Source organism: Limulus polyphemus, unplaced genomic scaffold, assembly GCF_000517525.1.
Source record: "Limulus polyphemus unplaced genomic scaffold, Limulus_polyphemus-2.1.2 Scaffold395, whole genome shotgun sequence".
NCBI classification, from domain to species: Eukaryota; Metazoa; Arthropoda; class Merostomata; order Xiphosura; family Limulidae; genus Limulus; species Limulus polyphemus.
In genome coordinates, this window is record NW_013666005.1 from 307,749 (window position 1) to 319,865 (window position 12,117).

Genomic DNA, 12,117 nt, shown 5'->3' on the forward strand with positions numbered 1-12,117 from the left:
GCTTACTAATTTAAAAGTTATAGCATGAAAACTATAACAAGCACAAAATGGTTACAAGAGTTTCAATCTTAATTTGGGTTTTATTGAGAGGGAAGTTGCCTGCACAGTATATGTGCTTATATCAAGTTAAGCATATTTTTATGGCATAATTTGCATTAAAGACATTAGATTGTCTTTACATGTGCTTATAGAATTTTGATTCATTCAGATTTAACATTACTAAATTAAAAATTAATATTCTTACTCTAATAGAACAAACTAATTGCAGTCATCAAAATTTTTACACTACATTTCTTATGAAGATGAAGCAAATGCCTTAATTATATTTCCATTTTTATTCTTGAAATTTCAAGGTTTCATTTTGTTGATATAAAATGTACAACATCTGTGATGTAAAGTAACAGTTTTTTATTTTGTAGCTACAGTGTTTAATATTATATACTAAATGAAATTCTGGCTTAGCTTGTGTCAGTTTTATTTTTCTGTTGTTTTTTTAAATATAATATTAATCTAATATCTTTCACTGGTTTTTAGCCAAGTAGACATCCATCAACAAGACATGAGCAACGATTGTTACTTAAGATCATTAAAGCTACTGGCCTTGGTGGTAAAAAAGGTAAAATCTCTCCATAATTATAAGGTGCATTTATTGTGACAAAAATGAAATGTTTTACAGCATGCTAAAAACCTTTAAATGAAAGTTTTCTAATGAAATTCCTTATGTTGAAGAAAATGTGAATTTATGATGGCTTTAAACATCTTTTGTAATTTTTTAAGTAATGCCATTTGCTTATAAAATTGAAGTTGAGTGACAGTTAATGTATTGATTTTTGTGTTGTATGTTATTCTTGCTATTTTAGTAGGATTAACAGATTTTTGCTACATTTTACAGTAGACTAACGAAGCCTTTACCAAATTTTTTTACCTTGAAGCCCAGACCCCAACCCAAGAACATACACATAGTGACTGATTACTCCCCCCCCCCCCCAATATCCTAATGGGCCTGGTCCATTAGACTTACCCAGACTGGAGAAGGAATATTGACTATAATCCTGAATTTACTCAGTGTATCTATGTGAAATGTTGCAAGCTTTTAGTAAAATGTACAGGTCTGTTGTACAAAAAAAAATCAGATGAGTTACAAATGTATTTACACTTGACTACATCAGCCTGACTGAGACTGACAAGTCAGAGTGCAAGGTGATATTCTTGAAAAGAATAAAGATAATTTTGTCTATCATATAGTTTGCATATGCAAATGCATATAACCTTTACAATCTCCAAATGCATATGTACAGGTCTTTTGTCAGTATTCTTGTATATTGTATCTGGTATTTACTTTCTTCTACCATTTACTGTTGCTACATCAACAGCGTAGGGTAACATGAATAGCTCTGACATAAAATGCATAATACCATGTTGAATAGCATTTTGTAAAAAGTTGTGGCTTGCACCCCCCCCCCTAACGGTCACTTTGAGGTACCTTTTTATCATTGCCATTTACAAGCTTAAACAAGAATGTTTAATTGTATATATTAATATAAATGAAATTATCACTAAAACATTGATTTGTCTTTTGTGTCAGGGAAGTTTTAGAGAATATTTCTATATTTATTGAGGCACCCCCTCCCAAGACCATTTCATGAATTTCAGTTTGGGAACCACTACACTGATACTAGGCTTGAGTGGTGAAAATGCAAGAATTATGCAAGATCACAGTATACAGTGTGTTAATAATGCAATGTTGTGAAAATCCTGCAACCGTGTGCATAATTAGATTTGGCACTGTTCGTGCTTATATATTAAGAACTACAGTTGCTTAGATGGCATTTTAAACTTCTTAATTAGCTCAGAACAAAATAAATATTTAAAAAGATATTATTAGAACACTGCTAACTTCTCTTCCTTTCATTTTGCATGTGTAAACAATGAGACTTTGCAAGAAAGGATTTTAATTTAGTTCACCAGTGGGTCAGTGGTAGGTTTACGAAACTGAGTCCCTGCAGAGGACATACCACAGGTTGACCATTGTGTTGCTTTTAAATTTTATCTTAATTGCAATTAAAGCATTTGATGATAGTAGATAATTTTTGTTATTTAGTAAATAATACATTAAGTCAAAACAACAAGAAACTAAAAAGCAAACATAACACTCTTTTCTTGTGAATATGTTAATAACAACATGAAAAAGTGTATACTTATGTGATTTTAATGAATTTGTAGCAAAACATCTGTATAAACAACTGAAAAAAGGATTTCTGAAAGCTAATCCAAACTTACTCAATTCTAAAGGTTATTTCTGATATTTTGTGAGTGTCCTGTTATACATTTAAGAATTCATTTCATGTTAAGACATTTAGTTTAAATATATATTAATACCAATTGTATCTAATTAACCATGTTTGAAATTTGAATAAAGCAAAACATAATCAAATAATGTCAGCTACATTTGCATGAAGTTAAATGTTTTTTTTTTAAATATACTGTGCTAAAACCTGAAAATCTTACTAAATATGACACACCACCAAGTATATGTGCACAATTTAGTAGTACAGTGTTTACCAGCAAGATTTATTCAGACATGTTAGTAGAGCTATCAAATTTCTGGCTGCCTTCATTTTTAGGCAGGAGTCTTAGAACAATAGTCATGCTCAACCCCAGGACTTGAGATTTTTGGCATATATATCTGTATAAAGTCACTAAATTACCAGGACATCATACTTAACAAAAAAAAAAGTGTAGTATAGTTTGATTTTAGATTAATATATTTATAAAAGTAATTTTTACTTTTTTAGTTCCTGTTATCACTTTTTAACCTTCTTACATGCAATATTTTGATAGCCAATTTTAGCATGATAGACGTTTTTACAACACGTATCAAAATTGTTGTTTGTTTTGATTTTTGTTCTGCTTAACAGAATGAACATACATAGTAATTATTCATAAATCTTAAAGCAAGACTGGTCAATTACAAATAGCTGTTTAAGTGCAGTTTTCTTACTGAATAAATGTTTGTAACTTTGACATACTTTAATAAAATATAATTGTTTTAATAGTATTGGGATTATTTATAAACATGTATCTTTACAAAAATTTGACAAGTGTGATCACATAATATAAAATCGTTGAAATTAGCTTATCGGAAAAAAAATTATGGATAATTTATCACAGCTGTATTGCATATGTGTAATTAGTTTTACTAATGTTTAAAATGTAACTGAGTAATGACACAAATCCCAAGAAATGCATCTGATAACTAACCGTTAATTAATTAACAGTATACACTGTCTTTATTTAGCAATGTCCAATTATTAACTGGTACATCATAGTTTCAATATTCAGGATATTGTGAAGTGAAATTTACAGATATAATTGTATTTTATGAAATCCATATCTCAAGCATACAATATATGTTTCTGATAAATTCTTCCAAAGTCTATAATAACAGTCTCTCTACAAATATTGAACTGAAAAAAATATTTAAAATACTGTATTATAAGCAATAAAATACTAATTAAAGTAGTGTTAATATTTTTCTCCCTCATCTGTAAAGAAATTTATGGATTTACAATAAGGTACATTTGTGGTATTACAGTACACCACCGATTTACCAGCAACTGATAGTCCGGCACCTCCTTTAACTCTTTCAATGCGGGCTCAGACCCTAGAACCGACCTTGTAACCATTTTGTGCTTGTTATAGTTTTCATGCTATAACTTTTAAATTAGTAAACGAGTGTTAACGAAATTTGGCAGTTTATCAGTAAACATTACAATGCTTGCATATGCAAAATATTTAATTTTTTTATTAAGTCTTAAGGTTTGTAAAGCAATGTTTCTCATAACTTTTTTTTTTCTTTTCACATCTTGCCTATCTATCATTCAGAGTAATTTTCATTTTAAGATTAAAAATACTTTTATGCATCAGAAAATTTTGAAATTTCATATGCAAAATCTTTATAATGTCCAGATAGTTATCAAACATTTCTTAAGATATACCCACAGTAGTAACATTTCTTAGCTACATCTACCACAAGACAATACACACACTGCTACACAAAACATCATGCTGTACATGTTGTGCAAAATTATGCATTATGATATTTGCATGATACCTAATACACGATGCACATATACCATCTCATTGTGTGTCTCACCATGTAACTGCTAAATTTTATGCAGTTGGCACTGTAAGCAATTGAAATCTTTAGCTCAACACTTCTAAACTTTTAATTTATAAAATCAAAAATTTAGGTTGTATAATTACACAAAAAATTAATTCAAAAATTAATGTATCTAAAAATCTTTATCTCCTAGGTTGTCAAGATCCTTACTGTGTTGTTAAGCTGAATGAACCATTACAGAGGTTTCAAACATCCCCAGCAAAAAACACAAACAACCCATTTTGGGATGAACCTTTTCTTTTGTAAGTTTTGAATGTGCTAGAAATGCTAGTTTTGTAAACACACAATTAAAATATATATGAACTGTAGTTTTATGTGTATGTACAGAGCTTCCAAATTTGTGAACCTTGCTTGTATTTCACTTTTCAATAAGGAAAATTATTTCATTATTTTAAGTTTGCATTACAATTATTTGAAAGAAAAAAGTGTTATTTATCGGTGACTAATAATTGTATTTTGAAGTTGGCTAAAACTTGTGCATAATTTGAATTATGTTGTTGGAGTCCTGGTAGTTTTTTCATATTTTATTATTTACCTCATTTGTGGTGTTGAACTAATTCCTGATAGTCTTTTCATATAACCCCCTGATTATAGTACAGTTTTTAATAAACTGGTAAATGAGTGAGTGCTAAAATACATTGTAAATATTGCATTATTTCATCATTTAGTTGTCCTAGCCCCATTGTATTATACAAGAGCAAAGCTGAAAATATTTCAACCAATCAACAAAATCTGTTTAATATATGATCATTTAATGGATATGTTGGTGAATTTAAAAAATGGATAAAATGTTAACTAAATGGCTGCTTCACAATAAGCCTAAATATGAATTACAATTGAAATATTGGATGAGGTAATTTTATTGATGTCGTTATTCTCTTTATTTTTAAAGTAAGTAATTTTGAAGAAAAAAAAATTTTTTTGGAATATGTTTTATGTAAAACAACACGTGTTTTACACAAGAGCTGACATGATGAATAAATAGACTAAATGTAGTTAGTGATAGTGGTCACCTGTAGTGCATCATTAATATATTTCCCAGTGATCAGATTTTCTTTTATGAAAGTTACAGTTTACATTATAGTTGTGATAAAATGAAAATTTAAATTACTTATTTTATCATGATATTTTTTTCAACGTAGTTGAAAAATAGTTTCATGTTAAAATATGTAAAGGTAATAAATATATTAAAATGTTGCTAACTCATTAATATCACTCTATAAAATATTACTTTTAAATAATCTGCATATGTGGATTGTTATAAGCTAATTTGTTGCTGAATTATTATGCTGTTGTTGAGCAATAGGCATACAGTTCCGAGTTAGGACATCTAAAACACTTTATACTTTAGTGTGCTACTACATCAACATGTCATGAAACATAGAATGTAGGTTAGTTGGGTTTCTTTCTTGACTTGATAAATTTCAAATTCAGCCTGAGCTTTGTGTTGGATCAATAATAGCTTTATATGTGGGAAGTAGAGCACATCATAATGTTCTATGTGCTTTGCTGATTGTACAATACCCTTGTATGTATGATTATGACAATTGTGTAAAATAATACTATTAAATGATATGCATATTTAGTTTGTGGGGAATTACAACTTGTAGCTTTTAAATGGTTATTTCTTGATGTAAGCGTAAAGAAGTTGTATGTTTTTCTCTCTAGTGCTAGCATATGTTTCTTAAATATAGGTAAAAAAGCTAGTGCTTTTTGCAGTAAATATTAGATGTTTTTATATGGAAATATTCTCATTGAATCAGCAGAACATAATGCACTATGTATTAAAAATATGACTGTATTTATAATAGTCAGTTATATTACTAGTTACCATAAGGTTCTATTATGGACTTGCTGTTTTTATTATCATTTTATGAATATACTCGTACATCAAAAATGGTATAATACACAAAAGCATCAAACTTATTGTGAAATGTTTCTTTTTTGTCCTGCAGCAATTTGAAAGAAACATCAGCTGAAATTATTTTTGAGGTCCATGAATTTGGAAATGACAGTGAAGGTAATTACAACCAATCATTTCAGCACTTAAAAATCAAAACAATCTAGATAATCCTTTGGTTATTAGTGATTTATTTATATTGCATTGGGTTTTTGTTCGTGCTGTTATTAATACTATAAAAACTAAGATCAGGAATGAATAAAACATATTTTAAAATAATGGAGATCCTGTACATAAACATCAGTGATTACTTTATGAATTTTGGTTATAATAAAAAGATTTGCATGTTATTGTATATGAACTATAATACTATATTAAAATAGGAAATTTACTTTATAGCCATGACAGATTAAAAAAGAAAAACTTGTATATATATATGTATATTGACTGAGTGAAATGAGAAGAGTTTCATACTAGTTTTTTTTAAATTATGTAAAAATTTGTCATTCTATAATACATATGAATATTTTATTTGTCTACCTAAAAAATCATACCGTATAATTTGTTTTTTGTTTTAAAATTTTTATCGTTGTTTGTTTTCATAAGCTATAAATGTTTATGAATTAAAGTATTGGTGTTTGTTACCAGTAGAGAGTGTACAGTGAAAAGAGGAAAATATTGGAAAAACAATATAGTTAATAACTTTTATAAAACGATAGATGTAACTGTTAAATAAGAATTGCCATGTTAAAGAATTTTAGATTAATTCCTGTTGCTGTAATATTTTTAAAGAAATGGTTCAAGAAGGTGGGTTTTAGTTTATTATTACTGTGTTCTTGTTTAACAACAGAGCAATTGCTGGGCCTTGGCATGATAGGAGTGAAGGAGCTAATGAACAGCCCAAGCCAGAGGCAAGTCATTCCTCTTCAGTCTCAACCAATAGGAAGTGATTCTGTGACTGGTTCTCTTACAGTTGAGGTCTGTTTTGTCTTGTATATCTTCATTACATAATATGCATTTTCCTGGAATGGTGATGAAATTAGAAAACTATCAGTAATTTATGAATCGTAACCACTATAGTATACAAGTTATTATGTTTGACAACGTGTGTTGATGAAGAATTAGAATTGTTTATAAAATATTTTCTTCCAGTTTTTTCTCTACTTTCTGTCCCTTTGCAAAGTTAACATTCTATGATGAATGTAGTTGAATTATACAAACTTAGTCCTTTCATAATCTGCAGTTCCACTGGTTGATTGATATTTTTTTAACTTTTATTTGTTAAAGATAAAGAATTACAATGGCTGACTTATGATGTAAGTAATAGATATATTTTCATATTTATTATGAACAAAAAAACTGTGGTACCGAAGTTTACCACATTTGTGTTAACTGAAAGATCTCTTATTTTTTAAAGTGTACTAAATTCATGAAATATTGGAACATTTATCTCCCTATTCTTATACTAACTGATGCACATTTCTTCCTTGTGTTGTGTAAAAGACTTGGATTTTGTTTTTTAAATCAAATAGCAAAAACAATTGTGAGTCCATATGGATTTGAAATTTTATCAAGCATGTCACGGAGATGATAAAAAAAAAGATGAACAACAAATATAGGTGATACTATATTTTAGCTTTTCTGTTAATAGTGTATTTTCTTATGCTTTTGTGGTTGAGCTACCTGCAATCAAATTATTTCCCCTTGACAAGTGCATCTTGTGAAGGTGAATATAGCCTTGCAAATCTGGTGCCCCATGGGATTTCATGTATTTTAAGAAACTCGGCTCTCTGCTTCTTTTGTAAGCACTAAAAAGCATATGACTAGACCGCTGTACTGAAGGCTCACGCTGAACATTTTTTTTTATCCCTGTCCCACCAAACATGCTCGCCCTTTCAGCCGTGGGGGTATTATAATGTGGCACTCAATCCCACTATTCGTTGGTAAAAGAGTAGCCCAAGAGTTGGCGGTGGGTGGTGATGACTAGCTGCCTTCCCTCTAGTCTTACACTGCTAAATTAGAGACAGCTAGTGCAGATAGCCCTCGTGTAGCTTTGTGTGAAATTCAAAACAAACAAACAAACAAAACTTTTTTTATGGAGCCAGTCGGGTTCCCAAAACATGCATTTTTAGGGTCAGTCCTATAGCTTGTTGTAAAATGTACTCTGTGGTGAAGGTTATCAGAAAAATCACTGAATTAAATAGTGGATGTTATGTAAATTGAAAGGCAACTAGAGATATCAACATACCTCCATTTATTTTGTTGTGAACTAATATTTCATGAAAAAAACACAAGTCAAACCATTCCATTTTTTTTCAGACCACTTAAATGCTTTTTATTTCATATATGATCTTTAATTTCTCTCTAAAGCATGACATAACAACAACTTTTTGTTCCCCTTTAAAGTAGTGTCCTTTCCTAATAAAAAAATAATGAAAGAAAATCTTTGCATCACCGTAAGTGTAATCTAACCTTGCTCCCATATAACCCATTACCATTTAACTGATTCATATATGGCAATAAAATGTCAAACACTTTTGATGGAGAAATGGAAAAATCATACAATTTACATTACCACTAACTTTATAGCAGTCAGTTCTTTCATATCCTTAAAACAGCTGTTAATTAGTCATTCATGAATTTGAAATTGTAATAAGCAAAATTCTCAAATTAGCAACATATGGAAACCATGAAAATAGCTCTAAAATGGCTTAGGTGGTGATGAGTTAAACTTAAGTTAGTGTCCTTTCCTAATCAAAATAAATCACGCAAGGAAATCTAGTGTGCATCAGTGTCAATGTCCAATGATGTCCTAACATCCATTTCTTGGATTCTTCTTTCATCCCCTTCTTTGTCACTCTCCTGCACCTGTTTCTCATTCTGGATCCTGCCAGCATTTGGTCTCTTGTGCTAAGATTCTGAGTTTCAAAGATGGATAGCTGTTATGGGATCAAAGTCACTTATTGAAGGCATGTGCAACATGGCCAGAAGCTGATCAATGATTGTGTCAGCTCCCAGACAAGATCTCAGATTGGTCTTAATCATCTTCATCTTGCTGAATCTTCTCTCTGCCTCAGCAGAGCTGGCTAGTACAGACAGCATTAGATCAAAGAGGCCACAGATGTTAGGTAGCTTCTCTTTAACCCCAGGGATGATAGCAGCCCATGACTGCCTTTCTTGTTATGCCTGGTGAAATTAAGTAATGAAATAGATGTGAAAATGCATCAGAAAGACTAACATGAGAATTGCATTATTATTCTCTTTTTAAATCAATATTTTGGGTTAATTTAAAGTTATGTTATATTGTGCAGTGTTTTACCGATAATCAGGTGACAATTGGAATCGGTAGAATATGTAGAATTTCCCGATCATAGAAAACCGATTGCCTAGAAATTAAAAATAACACCACCCAGACCAATTTATTCACAACAATAATCTTCTGATTTACAAATATGCTTACAATCATGACCCTGTACTTTCTCAGTTAAATAATCTCTGTCTGTTTCTCATTTATTTACACAAGTTGATACATTGAATGAAAGAATTGTTAAGAAGCAATGCTCCACACATCACACCCATTTATTTATTGAACGTACATTAGCAAACAGTCGATAACAGCACCTTATGCACAGAGCTAATGCACACTGTGTGCATGCTGGAGATCTATGCTGACTTTTCCCGTGAAGTTCTCAGGATGATACGCCATGTGGCTCGCTGTTACTGTATTTTCATGCAAATAACCTGTGGGTTATATGTTAAATTAGTTTTCAAAAAAGTCAACTGTAGGGTATAATCATGTGCATGTAATAAAGTATATATTTTTTGTTTGTTTTTAAGACTGAAATTGCTAATTTTCTATTCCAAATATTCATTTATGTTGTTCTTGTTCAAAATGTGGAGTGATTCATCAATTGGTCAATAAGTACTTCTGTTAGCAATCCAAGTTATTCTCTGGTCAAAGAACAAAGTATAAATACAAATACTTTTGACTATATTTATCAGTATTTGAATAGATTACAATTGCGACTTAATTCAATTGCTTACATATTCCAAGACGAGTAGGTTTCACTTTCAGTGTGTCCCATAGCATCACCATAACAACCTTTAACCTGTGATTGGCTTCACCACGTGACATAACCACATTGAATCTCTGTTTAATGAAGGTTTTTTTGTGTTACTGTAATGTAAAAGGATACTTTAACTGTATTTTTCTTCCAAAATTTGTATGTTTCAGTGGTTTGCAGGGTATACATGAGTGTGGGTGATACGTGCTTAAAAGTTTCTTAAAGCACTTTTTTTCCTCAGGTACAGGGTATACCAGGGAGTGGGTTATTTACATGAAAATATGGTAGTACCATATTGTGTATTAGATCATTGTTTGGGGAAATCACTGAAGACTGCATGACAACAGAGTAATTGGAAATTTGGAATATCCCATTACTTTCCAATGGGGGGGGGGGTTGTCAATTGTTTGAATTGTGTATTTCACTGTCGGAAATGTCTATAAGTTGAAAGTGGTAAATGGGTATATAGAAATATTTACAATATAATTAACCTATTGAACAGCTATGGAACATTCCATTTCATCATTTGGCAGTCCCACTATTTATTAATATGCATAGTTAGTTGTGGCACGACAAACATGATTGCTGATTGTTTGGATTGCTTGTGAATGAGAAAAACTAGATATTTTTTGAATAAAAAGCAGATGGTTGAAAAACAAGAATCACGAAGATGGGCAATTATAGTAACCGAATGCCCTTTGCACCCGTTACTAACTACAGAATGTACACGTCTTTATCGACAACAAAAGCTAATATTTCATGATTTTAGACAAATGTCAAAAGTGACAAAGTGTAAGTGCTGAGATTTGAAACACATTCGATAAAAGCATGTGTGTCTAGCCGGAAGTTGTCATTTCTTTTTCCTTTTTTTAAGGTTGGCTTGTTGATCATTGCCTATGCAATAAGGATACAATTAGGAGCATTTTTTAATAAGGCCGATTTAAAAGAAAATTTTTTGGTAACCGATTTGAAGATTCCTCTCTTTATGAAAGAAAACTGCATCACGTCTTCTTTCTGAACATAGATTTACTGAAATCTTCTTTTTTTCTAAATGCAGCTTTACAGAAATAATTTTCCTGCAACATTCTTAACGTATTATAAGACAAAGACAAATAAAATTTTAATCAGTTAATCCATTCTACATGTTTAATTCTTAAATATTTATCAAATGTTCTTTTAAGCCACCTAAATTGAATGTTTGCATATCACTAAATACTTTTCTGATTATTCCTTTTTGCATCAGTATAAAATGTCTTGAAATAAAATCTAAAAAATAAAATCTTTTTAGACATTACCTGGTGATAATAGGATAATAATTCACATTATTAGAAAAATCAAAAAGTCTAAGCCACTTTGCTTCAGAACTTTTAAAGCTGCCAAATGAGCTGATTATTTAAAAATATTTATTATCTGTCTATGTATATATGAAGGTAATTTTATTTTTACAAATTGTTTGTGTGATTTCAGTTCCTAATCATGGAAGGAGGTGAAGTGCCGGTTGTTGCTAACACTTCTGGAATACAACCTGGGCTTCTAGAAAAAACCAATAACCAATTAACACAAGAAGACAATGTAATCACTACTTCCACACTACAAAAAATAGAAAGCATGGAAGGTACCACTTTTATTGTACATTCAAATATTTTTCAACCAGTTTTTTCTCCTTAAGTTTATTTATAATTTTTGTTGAACATTTAAAGGAAATTTTGCAACATTAACTTAATTTTTTTAACTTAAAAATGACTGTAATGGAAATACTTAATTTTGCGAAATTCAGAACCAGGATATGGAAATTAAAAGAAAGTGTTCATTAAGTATTTTTATGTAGATATGTGCTGTGATAATTTAAAGATGCAATATCCTTGTATACACTTACAGGGTGGGGCAGAAGTGACTACACAGTTGTTTCATTTAGAACAGTTTAGCTATTACTCTGATACAAAAATACTAGTATTATTTTCTATTGTTTG

The 12,117-nt window shown here is 30.3% G+C and overlaps 1 protein-coding gene across 1 annotated transcript in view; it reads left to right on the forward strand.

The window, feature by feature from the left end:
- LOC106457946 overlaps nucleotides 1-12,117 on the forward strand; it is a 94,899-nt gene that overhangs the window by 37,659 nt on the left and 45,123 nt on the right. Inside the window, exons 6-10 of the mRNA XM_022384038.1 lie at nucleotides 535-616; nucleotides 4,317-4,425; nucleotides 6,139-6,203; nucleotides 6,934-7,061; nucleotides 11,615-11,762. Of these exons, the coding sequence (XP_022239746.1) occupies nucleotides 535-616; nucleotides 4,317-4,425; nucleotides 6,139-6,203; nucleotides 6,934-7,061; nucleotides 11,615-11,762 (532 nt within the window). The remainder of the gene's footprint in view (nucleotides 1-534; nucleotides 617-4,316; nucleotides 4,426-6,138; nucleotides 6,204-6,933; nucleotides 7,062-11,614; nucleotides 11,763-12,117) is intronic.